Here is a 21,664-nt window from a genome sequence, read left to right on the forward strand (position 1 = left end):
CAGACACGAATGAGCACCGCCCCCCTGCCACACAAGTTTAGTAAAACCCATCAAAGTGAAAGTGAAAGTGAAGTCGCTCAGTCGTGTCCGACTCTTTGCGACCCCATGGACTGTAGCCTACCAGGCTTCTCAGTCCATGGGATTTTCCAGGCAAGAGTACTGGAGTGGGTTGCCATTGCCTTCTCCAGAAAACCCATCAAAGTGTACCCTAATATGAGTGAAATTAATGGTATGTAAATTATACTTCAACAACACTTTTCCAAACAAGACGATCTGCTGGTTGTGCAAATCTGGGCCAAGGATGCCAAGGAAAAAGCCCTGCTGTTCATAAGGACGGCTGAAAATATAGTAATGTTCCGGGAACATCAGTGTTATGGACGGGTTAGTTCAGGCCTGCTCAGAAAGCTTTGACATATTTTAAAAAAGTATTTATTTGGCTGCACCAGGTCTTGGTTGCAGCACACGGGACCTTCAGTTGCAGCATGTGGGATCTAGTTCCCCGACCAGGGATCCCACCCGGGCCCCTTGCATTGGGAGTGTGCAGTCTTAGGCACTGGACCACCAGGGAAGTCCCCAGAAAGCTCTGACATATTAAAAATCAGCTTAAGGTAAATTTAATATAAAAGGTTTACACATCAGTCAATAAAGGTGTTGTCCTTATTATTTTCCGGGGCTCATCGAATTTTACAAATGATGTTGTAGAAGGTGAAATGTATGCCCCTGAGAGACAAACAAGAGTTGGATGGGTTTGGGTAGAGTCCAGGGTAGGGTCATTTGTGTATTAAGATTCTGTTTTCCACAGTATGCTGCTGCTGCTAAGTCACTTCAGTTGTGTCCAACTCTGTGCGACCCCATAGATGGCAGTCCACCAGGCTCCCCCATCCCTGGGATTCTCCAGGCAAGAACACTGGAGTGGGTTGCCATTTCCTTCTCCAATGCATGAAAGTGAAAAGTGAAAGTGAAGTCTCTCAGTCGTGTCCGACTCTTAGTGACTCCATGGACTGTAGCCTATCAGACTCCTCCGTCTATGGGATTTTCCAGGCAAGAGTACTGGAGTGGGGTGCCATCGCCTTAAGTTCCTTAAAAAAACTAAAAATAGAACTACCATATGACTCTAGTAATCCCACTCTTGGGCATATACCTGGAAAAAACCATAATTCAAAAAGATATGTCTTTCTCAATATTCATTGCAGCACTCTTTACAATAGCCAAGACAAGGAAGCAACCTAAATATCCATTAACAGATGAGTGGATAAAGATGTGCTACATAAATACAATGGAATACTACTCAGTCATCAAAAGAAATGAAACCATGCAATTTGCAGTGACATTGATGGACCTGGAGACTGCCATACAGAGTGAAGAAAGTCAGAAAGAGAAAAACAAATGTCGTATAATGTCGCTTATTTGTGGAATCTAGAAAAATGGTACAGATGAACTTATTGGCAAAGCAGCAACAGAGACACGGATATAGAGAACATACGTGTGGATACCAGAGGTAAGGGGGAAGGAAGGCAGTGGGATGAATTGGGAGCTTGGGATTGACATATATACATTGATACTATGTATAAAGTAGTTAAGTAATGAGAACCTACTGACTAGCACAGGGAACTCAAGTCAAAGCTCTAGGGTGACCTAAATGGGAAGGAAATCTGAAACAGAGGGGAGATATGTATAGCTAATTCACTTTACAGCAGAAACTAACACAGCATTGTAAACCAACTATACGCCAATAAAAATTAATTTAAAAATTAAAAAAAGATTGTTTTCCAGAACATAGCATCCTGGACGAGGTGGAGAACCCCAAAAGACTCCCTCACACAAACAAAGAAAACACTCTGACTGACTTTGGGTGGAGACAGACCAGATTGGAATCCAGTTCCACCTCTCCCTGAAGTTTAAACGTTTTCATCCGTGAAGCGGGCTCTCCACTGCCACCCGTGGGGTGCGGTTCTGAAGGCTGGATGAGGGGAACCAGGGAAGGCGATGGAAGGGAAACAGTTTGCTGAGGCGGTTTCACTCCAGGGCCTGAGCCTCTGGAGATGCCACAACAGGGAATCTCTGGGGCAGGGGATGTGCAGGGACCAACGCACAAGGCTTTAGTCTCTCGTCTTCCCAGAGCATGTCACAAGGCACAGCTCTTGAGTATCATTTTCTCAATGTTCAGGAACTTAGTGGGAGAAAGAGTGATGCACTGAGGCTTAGGTGCAGGGAGCAGTGCCTGCGGTCCGCCCAACACCCAGAGGATGCAGGACATCCAGCAGAAGATGCTACGGAGACACTCCTCGGTCCAGGTCTGGTCTATTTGTTTCAGCACATACATGTCTCCTGCAGAGTTTCCAGACTCCCAGTCATCACTGATGTCTAAGAGACAGAGAAACACACTCCTGTAAAAAGATGCTGTCGATTAGCAACAGACATCTTTCTTTCTCTCTTAAGAAAATGGACCTCATCTCTGCATAGAATCTAAAATACAGGTAAACAAAAAAGAAATTGTAAACAACCTCTCAAACACCCACCACCCAGATATGCTCATATATTTTTAAAAATTTTATTTATTTCTTTGATTTTTGGCTGTGCTGGGTCTTCGTTGCTGTGAGCAGGCTCTCTCTAGTGCGGTGCGCGGCTTCTCACTGCAGCGGCTTCTCTTGTTGTGGAGCACGGGATCTAGGGCGTGTGGGCTCGTTAGCTGGGCGTGAGCTCAGTAGTTGCTCCGCGGCATGTGGAATCTTCCCGGACAGAGATCTGACCTGTGACCCCTGCCCCCAGGTATGCTCATGTCAACATTTCCGTTTCTGTCACTATAGTCTTCTGCTCTGGGAACATGAGCATGTGTCAATATATGACAGATGCCACACCAGAGCCAGAGGACTGGGCTTCAAACCACGTCTCTACAACGTGTAGACGTGAAGTAAACGTGTTAGTCGCTCAGTCGTGTCCAACTCTTTGAGACCCCATGAACTGTAGCCTGCCAGGCTCCTCCATCTACGGGATTGTCCAGACAAGAATACTGGAGTGGGTTGCCATTTCCTTCTCCAGAGGATTTTCCCGGCCCAGGAATCAAACCTGGGTCTCCCACATCGCAGGCAGACTCTTTACCACCTGAGCTACCAGGGAAGCCCAGTATGTAGACATGTGACCTGGTAAATGAGGTCATATGCTCCTCTGAGTTCTGGTGAGGGACGAGAGGATTAAATACACAGTACGCTCAGAACTGGACACGGTGGAAGACAGTGCTTACGGTGTGAGATCAGGACGCCTGGGGCAGGAAGGGCATCTCCCACAATTGCTGGGGTCTGCACGTCCACGTGTGTGCCCGTCTGTTGATGGGTGAACAGGCCTGGATTGAGTGTGTGCATGTGTGCAGCTCTTATGTCCAAACCGACAACACAGGATCTAACTTAAGGCAACACACTTTTTTCATACCACTTACCATGAAAATATTTTCAAGTAAATAAATACAGATCTGCATCTGTATCTTAGTGGCTCTGGTGTCTCCCACTGTACAGATGTACCAACCTATCTATGCTTTCCAACTGCTGATGGTCTGCATAATCATTTGGAGTTGTGTTTATGAGCTCTCCTGGTATGTATCACAGAAATTTAAAAGGAAGTCAAAGACCAGAAAAGCAATGGTCCACTAGATCAAAACAAGACTATTTTCCACTCCTTTGAACCAACCTCAACTTAGTGAAGTGGCTTATTCAGCCCACTCAAGTCTAGTTATGATTTAAATCAGAAGCTATAATTTAATACCTGCTCAACATTAAAAACAGTAAGATCATTTGAATACAAATTTTATTTAATAAAAAGGCTACATGATTCTTAACAAAATAAAAATCAGAAAAACTTCAAACGCTTCCCTTCTAACCCTGTGGATGCCTCTGTGTTGCTGGGCTACCAGCCCCACCCCCCATGACCACGCAGCCTGGACGGGGTGCGTCAGGCACCGCTGGGCGCCAGGGAAACCTAGGTAAGAACACGCCTAGCCCATCTTCCAATCAGAAGTGAATGCTGGCCTTCTGAGCGACAGGTGAGGTATGTGCAAGGCTAGAATTCTGAAGGGGCACAGATTTTGTTCCAGGGAGTCGGTCTTGCTCCTAGTTTGCATGTCTGTGGGTCTGGACTGTGCGAAAAACCGGCTTGTCCACGAACTCCACAGTGCACAGCTCCGGGCCGCCATCCTGGCAGGGCGCATACTCCAGCTCCAGCACCACGATGGTGTTTGGGGTCGAGGTCACCAGGATGTGCTGAGGCACGAACAGGGTCATCTGGGGGCCCCGCGCTGGCCAGTAGCGGCCGAGGTTAACGCCGTTGATCCACACCTGACCCTGGAGAGAGAGAAAACCATCAACCCAGCTGTGCTGATCCCTGAGGGGCGTGAAAACCTTGGTGCAGGGCGGGTGGGGTAGGGAAGCAGGCAGTGTCCCCAGGAAGATGCTCAAGTCGGGCAGGAGCTGGGTGGGAGAAGCCACTCATCCCAGTACCCACCCTGCTTCAGGAGGAGACGTGTTTGGCCCCTCCTGTGGCTTCGGTGCCGCACAGCTCAGCACTGGATGACGCCGTGGCACAGTCACCAAGTTTCTGAATTTTGTCCTGGGTCTGGCGCGACGTGGGGGTGGGGTGCCTGTCTGCACATGCCCGCCTCTGCCTCTGTACACAGTCGCCTCCCTGCCTCCTCAGGAGACGAGCTTTGCCTCTGTGCTCCCCCCTCCTCCAGGCAGATGGGGGCCTTGCTGCCCGAGGTAAGCAGGAGCCCAGCAGCCCAGACACATGCGCCCTCTAGAAGGATGGGGGGAGTCGAGGAGGGAGAGGCTGGCCGTCCAGGTGGGCATCTACTTTCTTGCTACCTTTTGATGGTTTTCACACCAGCATAAGAGTGAGGGGTGGGGACTTGCTTCAAGGAGCACAGAGTATCCTACAAGCTGCGAAGACTTCTGCTGCTGCTGCTGCTAAGTCGCTTCAGTCGTGTCCGACTCTGTGCGACCCCATAAGACGGCAGCCCAGTAGGCTCCCCCATCCCTGGGATTCTCCGGGCAAGAACACTGAAGTGGGTTGCCATTTCCTTCTCCAATGCATGAAAGTGAAAAGTGATAGTGAAGTCGCTCAGTTGTGCCCGACTCTTAGGAGTATGAAAAGCTGCTTCCACCGCAAAACCCAGGAGGAGGAGAAAGTTCTCAGGAATGGGGCCTGGGCCGGGGTGTGTCTGCACAGTGTGAGAGCAGGAGCTAGAATTTGCTGTCAGGTGGGACTTAGCAGTTGACGGAATAGGTGGACCATTCTGTTACGGAGAAAGCAAGGGAGCAAAGGAGAGGAGGTCACACACAAGAGAATACCTGAGAGAGGATGGAGGAAGGAAGAAGGGAGGAGGAGGGGTGGGAGGAAGAAGCACCAAAATTGGCCCCACAATGGCCCTAATGTCTTGGGGAAACATCCTGGAGAGGTCCCGCCCTGGTTGCCCCCTGAAGCCCTGATCCTGAACCCAGCTCTGGGTGCTCACCCTGGAGCTACCTACTCAGGTCTCACCTTTGGGTAATTTTCAGCCCCCAGGTGGCCCCTGGATGCAAGCTTCCCACCTGGCTTCAAACCTTATTCCTGCCGCCTCCTGCCTGTATGACCCTGGGCAGGTCCCCACTCCCACTGGTGCTGGGGACGGGGGGCAGGCAGGAGGAAGCCGCGCGTGGTCAGCATGGCATGGCTGCACCCCTCATGCCACCCAGTGAAAAGACCTTGGCCTCCATGTCCCCTTGAAAGGAAGCCAGTGATGGAAAGCCACCTGTCTGTTGGGATAAGTCATTTAGAAAAAGGGTGACAGTTTCACACTTCTCAGAATTATTTTACTCTTGTTTTTACCACGGGATATGCTATCTCGATCCATGCTGAAGGCACACGCAACCGACAGCTTCACCAGGGTTTATTACATTGACGATCTGGTGGTGCCCCGTTTCTGCAGTGTTAGAGAACAGTAGAGGCCGACTCTGCAGTAGGGGTAGGGGAAGATGGGCTCCATAGGGGAGCGAGGGAGAGCACTGTGAGCAGCATGTGTGGGCGACCCCAGTCCCACCTTGCGTGCTGGCCACACTGAGGACCAGTCCCTCCCAAGATGCTGCACCTCCAATACCTCTCCCGCTGCACCGAGCGGGTCTCCTGTGTTGGTTATTGGGACTGGGGAGCTGGGTGAGAAAAGGCGCTCCCAGCTCCCTCCAGGGTTAGGGGGTGCAGCATCTGGCAGAGGAGATGAGGTGCAGCGGGCTGGGGCCCCAGGAGCACCTTGCTTGACACTGAAAGGTGGCAGGGGAGCTGGGCCACTGTCAGGGGCTTGCACGGGTAGACGAGGGACTGGCACGTGTGGGCTCAGCTCACCCTTGGTCCCCCAACTCCCCCAGGTCTAGCTTATCCTCCAAATGCTGCCCTGCTCACAAACAGTGCAGTGGCTGCATGAGACAACAGCCCTAAAGACCCCTCCAGGAGCTTCCAGGGGTACCACTTCCTCCTGGGAACCCCTCGAGGTGCCGACTGGACCAGCCAGGGAGGAAGATGAGCATTTCTGCCTTTGATTCTCCAGTCCCTCTTCCAACTTTCGCTTCCCCAGCTGCCCCCACATTTCTGGAAGGTCCAGCTGCCACCAGTGAACACTCAGGGTGGCCCCACTTCCCAGACTGCTCTGTGACTGACAGATGTAACCCCTAACTGTCACTCCTAGTTGCTCATCAGAGTGGATGTAATTTTTCTTCTGACCCTCCTGGCTTTGCATCATCTGTTTAAGTTATCTTTTCTCTCCCAAATTATCACCCATTTGGAGCCTTCAGCTCCCATCTGGATTCTGCCTCCTAACTCACCTAAGTGACTCTAACATGTAGATGTTGTGCCTGGCCCCTTCTCTCCAAACTTCCCCAAACTCAGGGTTACAGGATCTCTGTTGTTGGTGGTTAGTCGCTAAGTTGTGTCTACCTGTCTTGTGACCCCCTGCTGTAGGGTCATTCTGTAGCCCACCAGGCTTCTCCATGGAATTCTCCAGGAAAGAATACTGCATTTCCTTCTCCAGGGGATCTTCCTGACCCAGGAATCAAACCTGTGTCTCCTACATTGCAGGCAAGTTCTTTGATTTTGGTTAATTCTCCAAAGCAAGAAAAATCTTCAGGACAGTTTCCCTCTACTCTCTGTCCTGAACAGAATGGGCGTGCGGGGATGCCTATGACAGTTTGGTTGCCCTTCCAACCCAGAGGAATGAAGGATTCGGAGAGTATAGGTCATGGTACATAGTCCTGAGGCCCTGCTGGTCCACAGAACTGTCCACAGAGATGGAGGGCTTGGTGTTGCCCCACAGGGTAGCTACCTGCACTGACCAGCGGCTGGTGCAAGGGAGGAACTAAATTTTCACTTTGAATTAATTCAAAGGTAAATGGAAAATAGCCAGGTGGCCCGTGACTGTTGTGCTGAGCAGCTCAGCAGAGGTGTGGTGAATGCGCATCACTCCATCATCAGACTCATCTCCCTGCTCCTCTCTACTTTCCCAGCCAGTTCTTCAGACACATTCCGGGCAGCGCAGGCTCAGGAGCCTGGAGCCACTCCCCACCCCACCGCCCGGGCAGGTCCCCCTGCTTCCTCTAACTCTAGATCCCAGGCTCCACACAGCAATCCCCCACACTCCAAGCTTTCGGATCCCTCAAGTGTCCACCCCATTACCACCTCCACAGAGAGAAGGTCATCTCACCCTCCTCAGTCCTGGGGCTTCCATTCCAAGTCCCTCGCTTGCCCTTTAATATGATTCTTCTAGTTACTGTCATTGTTTGCATACGCAGTCACTTGTTTCACTACTGGTTTATCAGCTCTTTCCAGCACAGAGACATACGATATACACCCATGACACCCAGGAGGTAAGACTCGTGGACGATTCTGCCCAGGCAAATACCCAGCCCCACTTCAAGAATACTCCTGTCCCTCCCCTCCCAGCTTAAGAATTTTAGGGACTACTGTTCACAGGCAGAACAATGCAGCATTTGCCTACTCCCTTGATTAACACTGATTTTTTTAAAACACAATTTTTTACGGCACTAAAAAAATCAGTTTAGGACTTCCCTAGTGGTCCAGTGATTAAGAATCCGCCTTCCAATGCAGGGGACATAGGTTCAATCCCGGGTCTGGGAAGATCCCGCATGCTGTGAGCAACTAAACCCGTGTCCACAACTTCTGAAACCCATGCTCTAGAGCCTGTGCTCTCCAACAAGAGGAGTCACCGCAGTGAGAAGCCGGCACAGTGCTACTAGCGTGTGGCCTCGATTGCGCAACTAGAGAAAGCCTATGCTCGGTAACTAAGATCCAGCGCAGCCAAAAAAAAATCACTTTAAAAGAGTCAAACTGAAAAAAAAAATCTATTAAAATATATATGTACATTCTGATTCTTGTTTCTCTTTTAAAAAATTATGCTGAAATTATTGGTGGGGGGAGAGTAGGCCCATGTGATCTAAAAATAGACATAACTCTTTTTTTTTTCCTTTTGTTCTAGTCACGCGGATTGTGGATCTTAGTTCCCTGCCCAGGGATAGCACCTGTGCCCCTTGGGGTGCAAGCTCAGAGTCCCAACCATTGGACGTCCAGGAAAGTTCCTAAAAGTAGACACACTCTTAATCAACACAGTTAAGTATTAATACATACTAAGGCCGAGCATCTGTAGAGCGAACACCGATGGCTTCAGAGTTTCCCTGGGTTGTCCCAGCTGAGACATCTCCATGACAAATGCTGACTTTCTCTGACTGTGGCTTGACCCCTGACAGACTCCCCACTCTCTGCTAAATATTATCACCAAGGTCGTAATAGTTCCAGTGAAGGACAGGTTCCTGGCAGTGACTGACTTGCTTCTGTGTTAATCAGGCAGACATGTGTCTGTCTGTCTGTTTTCAATTCTCCAGATAAATAGAACCCTCTGAGAAGAATGTAAAACAAAAGATTCAATCCTGGTTTAAGTCATAGCTTCAACATTCTCAAATGTGGTCAGGAGTTCCTTTAACAACACCAAACTTGGGTTGAAGGTTGACTCTGTTCTACTCTGGAAGAAGACATTTAGATACTTGGAAGACTTAAAGGTCCATTTCTCAAGGTTAAAAGGTTCTCACATGCATGATTCATGAGTATTTATGGTGCTAACTTGGGAGGAAAAAATAAAAAAAAGTAAAACAGTGAGAGATAAGATGTTAAATAAACCTCCACACAGGAGAAAACCAAAATCTCCCCTTCCTTCAGACCCCAAGTCTGTAGCTGATGCAACACCTTTCCTTCCTCCTTTGGCTTAGAATAAAAAGTTTACGATTTCTCTGTATTTTAGGACAGACCCAGATAGAATCGAAGCCACGAAAATGCAGAATATTAACATAAAGGATGAGTCATTTCCTGCTCTCAGCAAACCCCAAAAGATAAATTCCTTCCTTTTCAACTCGCCCTGGGTGCCAGCATTGCTTGATCTTTTCATGGAGCATCTCCCCTATGACTTTCCTTATGCGTCCTCACATTCCTGGAATGAAGCTAAGACCTGGTAAGCGAAAACCATCTCTAGGCAGCCATATACCATTTGTTGCGGAGTCCATGCACTAAAATTTGTAGGAGATTCTCCTTTACTCAGAGCCCATTTACTCCTGTTGGCATACAATTCTTACAAGCCTTGTTACTAAATTAATATACATTTGGGCAAAGGTATCTATCTAGTTTCCAAGTTCACAGGACTTGTGATTAGAAACAATGAATGAAGTGGAAATAGTAAGCCTTGTTAGGGGTAGGAGAACTGTAAATCAGGCCAAAAAGAGCTGAAAAAGCATATCAAATTTAGAATGAAAGTAGGGTCAAACAGGGCTAAGACCGTGGTAGGCTGCAGAAATGCCCACAACTTTTCACAGCATATGCACTCAGGAAGCAGAATCTTGGATGGGGCTGGTCAAGTGTTGGGCAAAGAACATGGAAGAAGTGACATGTGAATTCTGACTTGGGTCTTAAGAATCCTTGCACATCTGTATTTTTTTCTTTGAACACTGCCAGTCATCATACGAGCAAGCCCAGGTTGGCTTGCTAGATGATGAGAGAGACACAGACGGATCTGTACGGCCTCAGCAGACAGCCAGCCAAGCCCCAAGACGAGGGCCTCCTCACCGACTGGAAGGGCTTGCCCAGCCAAGACCAGCGGAACCACAACCCAGTCTGCCAACACTCCGAATCAGGAGCTAAATAGAGGGTTGCTGTTTGAAACCACTAAGTTTGGGGTGGTTTTTTAGACAGCGAAAGCAAACTGATAACACAGCTCCATGGCATCAATGTACAGCAGCATGCTACTTTTCAGTAAAGTAAATGATGTCATTGAACCCAATTTCACAAGAGTAGGGTTATCCTCTACTAGTCAGTTCCTCTTTCACCAATTAGCCTCCAAATCCCATCTCCAAGTCCCCACCTCTGTCGTATCTGTACCTCTCTCAGGGTTGTTGTAAATAAGTGAGAGGATTCAGGTGAGCACTCAGCATGGTGGCTGGTGTGCAGGGAGCTCTCCACAAGACTGCTGGTATTGTTTCCCACAGCTGGGCCCCTTTTTCATCCTCTCTGCTGCACTAAATTCCAGCTTCCTTCCTTGTCCCTGGACCACTTCTCCTGCAGAAGCGCAAGTGTTGGGGGAACGAGGAAGAAGGGTCTGTCTTATATGTATCAGATGGGATCTGAGGCCCCCAGTGGTCAGTCCACCCTGGTGGTTGGATGTGGTGTTCCCCACCCTCAAAAATGATAAGCTGGAAATCGGGGTGTTACATCTGTGGGGATGAGCTCCCCTCAAAGTGTAAGCAGAGGGCCCTGAATCAAGTCCTGAGAACTGAAACACAGACAGAGAAAGAAAAGCCTGAGAAGGAACGAAGACAGGGTAGGAAACCAGAAGTTCGGCTGTAGACATCAGGAGAGCTTCAAGGGAGGGCGTGGTTACCTGTGTCAGATGCTACTTGCCAAGAAGTTAAGTAAGACATGTCTGGGGAGCATGTCACCATGTGGATGTCAGTGATCTCAGCAGGGACAGCTTCCGAGCATGGGAGCAGAGTTCCTGCCCACTGCCGTCCACTCTGCAGACTGAGTCCTTTCCTGACAGGCATCTTCCCGCTGCATTCCCATAAATGCTGAAGTCTCCCCTTTAACTTGCCTCACACAGCCCAGCCCCCGTAACCTGTACAGAATTATGCATAGAGACTCAAGATTGACGGGCCATCTAGAAGATGACCATCAGGTCTGGAAACAGAGATGACACAATTTCATTGTGCTGAATGCAACTTTCCTTTTTTGCTGTGTTCTAGACTTCATGGCTACTCCCTGTGACGACCAAGAGCGGACAGCTCTTCCTGAATGAGCAGGAAGTACCTGAGTGGCCTCTGACTCCCACCGTGCTCCTGAGTCATTCCCCTCAGAGGCTGACAGCGCCATACCTCCAGTTGTGTAGGCTCCAAATTCTGGAGTCCTAGTTCTGAACAACCCGTTGGGGATTCCCATGAGCCCCTCCTCAGATTCAATAATGTCCTAGAATGGCTCACAGAATGCATAAAAACACTTTACTGATATCTATGGGGTTATTATAAAGGATACAACTCAGAAATGGCCAGATGAAAAAGATTCACAGGGCAAGGTATTAGGGGTGCGGGGCTGAGCTGCCGGCCGTCTCCATCTGTACCTCCCGCCCAGGTGTAAGCTCTGAAGTGTTCACTGACCCAAAAGCTCCTGAATCTTGTTGTTCTAAAGTTTTTTTGTAGAATTTCATTTCCAGTCCCTGACCCTAACTCCAGAGGTTGAGGAAGGATGGGCTGAAAGTCCCAATGTCTAATCACATTGTCTTTCTGGTGACTAGGCCTCAGGATAGGACTGATCACCAGAAAGACCAAATAATTAGAGAGCTGGAAATTTCAAAAGCAAGATTCAAAAAGTCTCCAAATAGAAGTTAGTTATCAACCCTTCATTATAAATTCTTTTATCCATGGTTCTTTTACAGCTTCTTGCTTTTCATCTATATTCAATGTTGATTTATTTTGGTCACCAGCATGTGGTGTCTCCATTCCCTGACCAGGGATCGAACCTGTGCCCCTGGCAGTGGAAGCTTGGAGTTCTAACCAGTGGACCACAAGGGAGGTCCCTCTATGTAGCTTCTTAATGTTCAAAGCTTAATTCTGGTAGAGGAAAAACCGGAAGTTATCCCAGCCCTCTCACCCCCATGCTCTGCTGGGCACCCAGACCTACTGCAAGTGGTAAAAAATGTAGGAAGTCTACAGAGGATATTCATGTGGTGTCCTCCACATGCATCTGAAGGAGAGATAAACAGCACACACGTCACTGCAGAGACAGAGTAAGGGTTTTAGGTCTGGCCCATCTGGCACGCTGGAGCACTCAAGAGCAATGCTTACTGTGGGGAGTTTGTGGCCGGATGAGAGTTCTGTGCAGACCAAGCGCTGGTCTGTGTCTCTTGGATGAAGCCAAACATGTCAGACCACTTCCCAAAGAAATCCCAGTTGACGTTCGGGCATTTAACCAGAAAGCCACATCCGACTCAAGTATGGCCGATTAATCAGAAATGACTTTTTTTTAATCTCCTGAATCTCCTTATCAGTGACTTCATTCACCCCATCAAAGTAGTTTCTCTATAACAAGTGAATGGCAGAAGTCAAAGGGCCAGAACAGGGGCCTCCACGGGGCCTCCCAGCTGGAGGATAGAGTGGGTTTGGTGCCGAAAGGCAGAGTCTTAGAAACTGCCCACGCTTTGGGTGGTCCATCCCCTCTGCATCCCCCTGATCTGCTAAAGTGCACATCCTCCCAAACTCAGAACTCCAAGCCCTGGGAAGGGGTGTGTGATCTGTCTGCCGGGCATCTGTTGATCGCTCAGAACCTCAGGAGCTGGCATGGACGGTCCATGGCAATAGGGACCACCGCTCGCTGGAACAGAATAGAAAACGCGCATGCTCTGTCCTAGGCATGATAAACGTGTGTTCTCTGACCTTCAGAGCTAGGCAACCCAGGCTCACAAATCTCAAGGACAGACTTTCTGGTGTGTGTGTGTGAGGGGGTAAAGCTTTACTGAAATGTAATTCACATACTATATAACTCCCTCATTTCAAGTATACAACTCAGTGGTTATTAGTTTACTAAAGAGCAATCCAACCATCACCCCAAAGAAAAACTCTTCAGTCTTTAGTATCCACCCCCACCCCCTTTCCCTAATACCCCCTTTTCCCTGCTCTAGGCAACCACTAATCTTCCTGGGTCTATAGATCTGCCTGTTCCGGACATTTCACATACATGGTATCACATGGTATATATGGTTTGTGACTAGCTTCTTTCATGGAACATGTTTTCAAGGTTCATCCATGTTGTTCATTTGTCTTTTTAATATTTTGATTTATTAACACTGCTGGGTGGACTTTTCTCTAGTTGTGGTGAGCAGGGGCTACTTTCCACTTGTGGTGTGTCGGCTTCTCACTGCGGTGACTTCTCTTGTTGTGGAGCAAGGGCTCTAGGACGCCCAGGCTTCAATGGTCGTGGTGCATGGGCTTAGTTGCTCTGAAGCATGTGGGATCCTGCCGGATCAGGGATCGAACCCGTGTCTCTTGCATTGGCAGGTGGATTCTTTACCACTGAACCACCAGGAAAGTCCTGTTCATTTGTTTTTACTGCCAAATAATTTTCCATTAAACGGATAGGCCATACTTTGTTTATTCATTATTAGTTGATGGGCACTTGGGTTTTTTTACCTTTTAGTTGATTTTGGATAATTCTGGGTAATACTGCTCTGTACATTTGTGTACAGTTTTTACCTTAATTTTTGGCTGAACCATGCAGCATGTGGGATCTTAGGTCCCCTGCGTACTAGTTTTTGATGAGACGTATGAATTAGATGAGTTTCTTGGGTTCTAAACACCCTGACACATTCATAAATGTTGTGTGCATATGTACTTTAAGATTAAATTTTTTTTTTACTTTTGACTCCGCTGTTTCTTGGTTGCTTTGTGCAGGCTTTCTCTAGCTGTGGTGAGGGGGGCTGTGGGGGCTACTCTTCGTTACTATCCAGGAGCTTCTCATTGCAGTGGCTTCTCTTGCTTCGGAGCACAGTGGACTCTGGAGAGCGGGCTCAGTAGTTGTGGCTCACGGGCTTTGTGGCTCTATGGCATGCAGAATCTTCCCAGGGATAGAACACGTGTACCCTGCATTGGCAAGTGGATTCTTATCTACTGCACCACCAGGCGAGTCCTGTACATGAACTTTTCAAGCATAAAGGTGCAGAAAACCCATCAGACTAATTAAGTGAAGAGCTTCTGCCTGGATCATTAGTACAAGCTCCCCCTGGCCTTCGAGGCCCTGTACATGCTGCCGGCCTTTTCATCTGGGCCTCCAAGTCAGACAGACCTAGGGCTGGGGAGCCTTTTCACCAGCATGTCTGTACCTCACACCAGATACTGAGGTCTTTGAGCCTCTATCTGCTCATCTGCAAACTGGAGACACTACCAGGACATCCTACCACAGGGGCCTCCTTTGATGATTATAAAGATAGTGTCTCTTAAGTGCTGAGCAAAATGCCTGGGTCAGTAACTCTTGGGTGTGACACTTCCATGACCTGGCCAAGGTGAACCCCTTTGACCTCCAAAAACACGCTATGCTTTTCCATTTATTTTTTTCCTTTATATCTGCTATTCTTTCACTTGAAGTTCCCTCCCTGACATAACCTCTGATTCTGATGAAGGACTTATCCATCCTTTGGGTGTGTTTCAAGCTCCATCTGAGCCTTCAGCCCTGCTCATAACTCCTGGGAAAGATAATGCTGTCTTTATGCGTTACATCTCTTGAAGGTTCTTTCTCTAAGCCGTGGAACTGATGCCCCCTGGGGAGCCACCGTTTGTGTTAGCTCTTCTCGTGGGCCCCCGGCAACAGCCAAGCCTCTCTTCACCAACGGGACCCTCGGAAGGCCTGCACTCCACTCACCTCCAAGAGGTTTCTTGCAAGGAACCCAGCAACATAAGCAAGTCCCCTCTTCCACCTGAAGGCAGTTACAGAGCAACCAGGCCCAGGGAGGAGGCCGGATAAACCGGGCACTTAAAAAAAAAATGCCTCTCGTGAAACTTATGGCTCAGCGGGTGAAACTGGGGCGCCAGCTTCAGTGACTTAGTGTCATGGGTGCTGAGTCCAGACTGGGCTGTAGGGGGATCAAGGGGGACAAAGGGTCTAGGAAGGTTTCAGAGAGGAGTTAATACCAGTCTTGAAGTTGTGAAGACCCAGTGGGCACAGAGAGGAAATGAAAAAGAGTGAACAGAGGACACCAAGAGGGAGAAGAGGGCCAGTAACGGGGGAAGGGGACATGGTGGAAGAGCGGGGTGAGGAAGCGGGAGGGAGAGAATGAGCATGCGCAATCCACTGGGAGGATCCGGGGAAGGCTACACTTTGTTTCCGGGTCAGGCCATACTTTATTTCCGGGTCCCAGCGGCCCTAGATATTGCTTCAGGGCTGCATGCAACAAGGAGTTGGCGAGAAGACGGAGAAGCTGACAAAGTGCAGGAGGAGGAAGAGAGAGAACAGGATCTCGGCCTGGAGGAAGAAGGTGGGGAGGGGGTTTGGAGCTTGCACTTCCTTCTAGAGGCCACGGGGCAGGAAATGAGGGTGGAGGCAGAGAGATAAGTCTGACAGGAAGCTGAGGAACAAAGGATCTCACCTGATAGCGTCAAGTAGGGTGAGTTCTCTGTGGAGGAGGTGGGGAGGAGGCAGGTGGTTTAAGGGAGGTGGTGAGAGTTAGAGGCCAGCTGGGGATAGGGAAGACTAAGGCCAAGGACTGCTGGGCAGCTTGGGGACCTCCAGAGTTTGGAGACTGAGGGGACGAATATGCCGGAAAGGCCACACCCGGGGTCCTCAGTTACCGAGAACTAGCAGAGAGAGGCCAATGCTGAATCCATTCCCAGTGAGGGTGAACAAGGAGTGGAAGGGCAAGCGGGTCAGTGGATTGAGGGCTCCTAAGGAAAAGACTTTTCACTGGAAAAGACTCTGATGCTGGGAGGGATTGGGGGCAGGAGGAGAAGGGGACGACAGAGGATGAGATGGCTCGATGGACGTGAGTTTGAGTGAACTCTGGGAGTTGGTGATGGACAGGGAGGCCAGGCGTGCTGCAATCCATGGGGTTGCAAAGAGTCGGACACGACTGAGCGACTAAACTGAAGGAAAAAAAATGGTGGTGTCGTCTAGGCAGGATAGGGAAGAACTGTGGCCCTGATGGTGGAGTTTCAGGTCATCTACAAGATCCAAGAGTAGACCTGGGAGCCTTGAGAGTTTTGAGGGATAGAAACATATGGCCAGAGGATGCTGCTAAGTCGCTTCAGTCGTGTCTGACTCTGTGCGACCCCATAGACGGGAGCCCACCAGGCTCCCCCATCCCTGGGATTCTCCAGGCAAGAGTACTGGAGTGGGGTGCCATTTCCTTCTCCAATGCATGAAAGTGTAAAGTGAAAGTGAAGTCGCTCAGTCGTGTCGAACTCTTAGCAACCCCATGGACTGCAGCCTACCAGGCTCTTCCATCCATGGGATTTTCCAGGCAAGAGTACTGGAGTGGGGTGCCATTGCCTTCTCTGAGAGAGAGGATAGTAGAGCTTAAAATTACAGAAATATGTTCACCAGGAAATACATGCTTGGGCGATAAACTAAGTGTCAATAAATTTAAGAAGATTTTGCAACCATCACCACAATTTAATTTGGGGACATTTCCATTACCCCCAAAAGAAACCCCATACCAATTTTCAGTCACTCTCTATTCCCACGCTAAGTCCTAGGCAGCCATTCATTTACTTTTTGGCTTTTCTGATTGGCCTTTTCTTTTTTTTTTGATTGACCTTTTCTGAAGAATTCAGACAAATGGGATCACACAATATGCAGTCTTTCATGATTGGCTGCTTTTACTTAAGGGTCTTCAGTCTTGCAAAACACCTCCAAGGGAATAGTCAGCCTTTGGATGGGGTGTGTTAATCTCTATTCACAGGTGGGCAGGGACCTCCAGGGAGGCCATTAAGTATGACTATAATAATAAAGCAATGAAAATCAAGTCAAAGAAACAATTTTGAACATGGAGGCAGAATTGGCTTCCTCCCTGCAACATTCCTTGAAGAAGGAGATGGCAACCCACTCCAGTACTCTTGCCTGGAAAATCCCATGGATGGAGGAGCCTACAGTCCATGGGGCTGCGAAGAGCTGGACACAACTGAAGCGACTTAGCAGCAGCAGCAGCTTTTACTTAGCATAATGTTTTTCAGATTTATCCACGCTGTAGCCTGTATCAGTAGTCTGTCCCTTTTTATTGTGGAATATCATTCCATTATATGGATATTGCATAGTTTATTTCTCCATTTATCAGTTGATGGACATTTTGAATTATTTCCAACTCTTGGTTATTTTGATAATGCTACTATGAACATTTGCATGTAACTCTTTGTGTAGACACATGTTTTCATTTCTCTTGGAAACAGCTGGGAGTAGAATTGAAGATCCTATGGTAATTTTAGGAGAAATTGAAGAAACTGCCAAACTGTGTTCCAAAGTGTTTGTACCATTTTACAATTCCACTAGCAATGTAAGAGGGTTCCCATTTCTCCATATCCTTGCCAACATTTGTTCTTGTCCATCTTTTAATATTACAGCCATTCTTGTGGGTGTGAAGTGGTATTTCATTGTGGTTGATTTGCACTTCCTTAATGATTTGCACTTCCTAAAAACATTAAGCATCTTTTCACATACTTATCTTCTTTGGTGAAATATCCATGCAAGGCCTTTGCCCATTTTTTGAGTGGGTTGGTTATCTTTCTATTACTGAATTCTTTATATATTCTAGAACCAAGTCCTTTGTCAGATATATACATTGAAAACATTTTCTGCCAATCCGAAGTTTGGATATTCATTTTTTAAATAATGTCTTTTGAAGGGAAAACATTTTCAATTTTGATAAAATCTAATTAATCAATTTTTTCCATTAAGGATTATGTATTAGGTGTCAAGTCTAAGAAGTCTTTGCCTAATGCAAGATCAGGAAGATTTTTCTTCTTCTTCCAGAAGTTTTATAGAAGAATTAAGTTAGAAATAAAAAATAAAAAATGCTTCTAAAACAAAAACACAGAGAATTCCTTGGTGATCCAGTGCTTAGGACTGTGTGCATTCAGTGCTGAGGGCCTGGGTTCAATCCCTGGTCAGGGAACTAAGATCCCACAAACTGTGCAGTACGGCCAAAAATGCATATTTAAATCACTTTATGGTTCAAAGAAGAGATATTAAGGGAAATTAGAAAATATTTCAGACAGAATGATAATGAAAACATATTTCCATAAACATGTAAAAATCAAACATTATAAAAGGGCACTTATTAAACACATGCCATGTGCATCTTCAGCTTCCCTGGTGGCTCAGCTGGTAGATAATCCGCCTGCAATGCAGGAGACCTGGGTTCGATCCCTGGGTTGGGACGATTCCCTGGAGAAGGGAATGGCTACCCATTCCAGTATTCTGGCAAAGAGTCAGACACAATGGAGCAATATTCTCTTTCACTTTCACATGTGCGTCTTCTCTTGCAGCTTTTATTCCAGTATTTTTTCCCCTCTTCTCCTTCAGAGCCAAACTTCTCAAGAAGAATGTTTATCTTCAAGTATCTGTATTTTTCATGTTTCCATCTCCTCCCCCTTCAGTCCTCAGTAGAAGGCTGTTTGGCTTGCAGTGTTCACTCCACTGTTCGCTTAGCCTTTACTGAGGGTCCCTGTGACCCCTGGTGCTAAACCCAGCAGAGATGCTTCAGTCTTCATCTCACTTGCCTCTTGGCAGCATAAATGCTGTTCTCCTCCCATTTGTTTGGTCTCTCCTCACTCTCCATCATGTTTGTGTCTCTCAAAGATCAGCTCAATGTCTTCCTTTCTTCCTTCTGCATCATCTGTCCTTAGAGGAACTTGTCTACTGGTCATGTCTTCAATGACCATCCATATACAAATGATCTCATTCATATATTCCCAGCCCAGATCCCTCCTCTGAATACCCACCCATAAATCCAACAGCCTCCTCAAGTACCTTCTCTCCGCTATTCCCCATGGCCTAACTCAACTGTCCACATCCAAACTCATGATCATGCTCTTCTAGCACAAATCCTCTTTTGAAATTTCTTCTTTCAGTAAATGGTGTTATCTTCCTAGCAGCACGCCTAGAACCTGAGAGTCACCTGATAGGTCCTTCTCTTTAAATACCTATGTCCAATCTATCACTACTTCTTTATGGATTTAACTAAAAACATCTCTCAAATAGTGTGTCATTGCCATCTTGTCCCACCAACCCCGTCTGGCAATGAAACTATGGTCCAGCCTCCTAGCCAGTTTCCCTGAGCCCAGTCCATCCCCGGGTCACAGAAACTCATCACATCACAACCATGCCATGTCACTCTGTTTTGGTGGCTCTCAAAAGAAAGATAAAACTGTAATGTGGTTTAACACCCTGTCCCGATCTAGTCTCTCTCCACCTTCTAGCTTCTTCTCTGAACCACAACCCCTCTTCTCTATGTTCCATACCATTGAGTTCTCTATGAGTTCCTCATTTTGGCCACTTTTCCCTCTAACCACATAACCTTGGCATGTGCTAGCTCCTCTGCCTGGCGTATGTTTCCCTCCCCTTTCTGCCATGTTAAGTCCTATTCAACCCCTCTATCTCTGTCAAGCATCATGTTCATATGTCCATCATGTTCCCTAACCACCTTAACATGGGCAAATGCCCAATTATTGTCAACCTCCATATCTCTTCTTAGCATACATTGCATCTGCAATTGTATCATTTAATTTGAGTGATGATATGATTTGGGTATGCTAGATTTTAAGTTCCATGAGAGCAAGAGGGCTTCCCTCGTGGCTCAGATGGTAAAGAATCTGCCTGCAATGCAGGAGACCTGGGTTTGATCCCTCGGTCAGGAAGATCCCCTGAAGAAGGGCATGGCAACCCACTCCAGTATTCTTGCCTGGAGAATCCCATGGAGAGAAGAGCCTGGTGGTTTACAGTCCATGGGGTCACAGAGTTGGACACGACTGAGTGACTAGCACACACCCAGACTTTAAGTTCTGAGAGAGCAAGAACCATATCCAGTTCTCTTCATTTTTGGATCCTTAGTGCCTGGCACAAAGTCTGGGCATGTCGTAGTGAAAAGGAGCAGGACCCTATGGGCCTTCTCCCACCATGCTTCCTGCCTGCCTTTTGTCTGTAGAAAACCTTTAGCCAAAGGATAAGTTTAATCAGAGAACTAAGAAAATACATAAGCAAAGGAAAACAATCAAATAGGATAAAATAATAATAAAGTCAGTAAGCAAAGTCAAGGAGCTTTAGTTTCTTCTCAAGGGCTTTAGATAATATTCGAGCCATATCCTTGGAGCTGTGTTGTAGATGCTGAAACCCCCACCAGGTGGAAGACGTTAACTACATGAAGACCAGACTATAGCCCCACAAATTGGCCCCAGGGAAATGGAAGCAAACTGACCCCAGAACTGAAGATTAATTGCACTTAAAATAATCAAGATGACACTAGTCAGGGATTTCCTGGTGGTCCAGTGGTTAGGACTCCACACTTCCACTACAGGGAGCCTGTGCTCAAGCACTGGTCAGGGAACTAGGATCCCAAAAGCTGTGCAGTGTGGCAAAACAAATACCCAAAATGCTGTCAGACTGCATGATCAATTTCAAGGCGACTATCAGAGCTGACTGTAGCCCCCTCCCTAACACGTATACAACTCTGAAGATCTCCTTTAAAAGCTCTTGCTCACTGCTTGTCAGTGGGAGGAGGAATGAATTGGCCTATGGACAGGAGTCTGCCCTCCCTTTGGTTGCATACATCTGAAAAAAAGACAACTTTCCTGTCCACTAACCTTGCCTCTTTACAGGCTCCGAGCACCTGGACCCACTTTGGCTAACAGATTTTGAGGCAACGAGACTGAGCTCTCGCAATACCTGCCTCCTGGGGGTTTTCCCCAAGGGAAGCTGCCACCATGAAGACGTGCCAGGAAGGCTTCAAGGAGCCATTGCTCATGGCTCTCAGGTCTGGGAAGGAGGTTTGGGGGACATTCCTACTAGCTGCCAAAACCATTTGTTTGGGGATCCTCCCTGTTTCTCCCCTGCTCAGCACTGGCTGCCAACATGCGCTTTCTTGGTGGAACGGAAAGACGCCTCAGGACGAGTTGAGGAACTCCCAGACCCAGTAAGTCCACAGGTGTGCACCCGGCTAACTTCTCTTGAGCTTGAAGTGCTATTTGGGCATTTTTACCAGCTGGTTCTGATGTATGTATGATGTTGAGGACTGTTTGTGTTGCAAAGTGTTTATTTGGGACTCCATATCCGTCATCCTCTCGGGATTTATGACAGTTCTTTCTTCTGGTGTGTGAGTGTGTATTGTTTGTGTGATTGGTATTCTTGTCTTTTGTAAAGTGAAAAATTCAGGTTCAATTCATTAGAAAGATGTTAGCTATGAAACTATGACTAAAGAAAAAAGATTTTTTAAACACTGGATGGCCATCAAGTGTTCTTCAAACTCCAAAAAAAATTGGTTATGATGAAAGTCTTTTATTTTTGCATATGCAGTTAGAAAAAACATACTTTTTTTTTCTATTCACAATTCTGACCCTGAGAGAAACAAAAA

At 47.5% G+C, this 21,664-nt stretch overlaps 1 protein-coding gene across 3 annotated transcripts in view; it reads right to left on the minus strand.

Moving 5' to 3' along the window:
* Positions 1-3,781: 3,781 nt before the first annotated feature.
* Positions 3,782-21,664, minus strand: part of GLB1 (galactosidase beta 1) — a 102,481-nt gene continuing 84,598 nt past the window's right edge. For all 3 annotated transcript variants that reach the window (XM_044933883.2, XM_006076086.4, XM_025272654.3), the window contains one exon: positions 3,782-4,331. In XM_044933883.2, the coding sequence (XP_044789818.2) occupies positions 4,101-4,331 (231 nt within the window). In that variant the 3' untranslated portion in view covers positions 3,782-4,100. The remainder of the gene's footprint in view (positions 4,332-21,664) is intronic.

This window comes from Bubalus bubalis, chromosome 21 (assembly GCF_019923935.1).
Source record: "Bubalus bubalis isolate 160015118507 breed Murrah chromosome 21, NDDB_SH_1, whole genome shotgun sequence".
NCBI classification, from domain to species: Eukaryota; Metazoa; Chordata; class Mammalia; order Artiodactyla; family Bovidae; genus Bubalus; species Bubalus bubalis.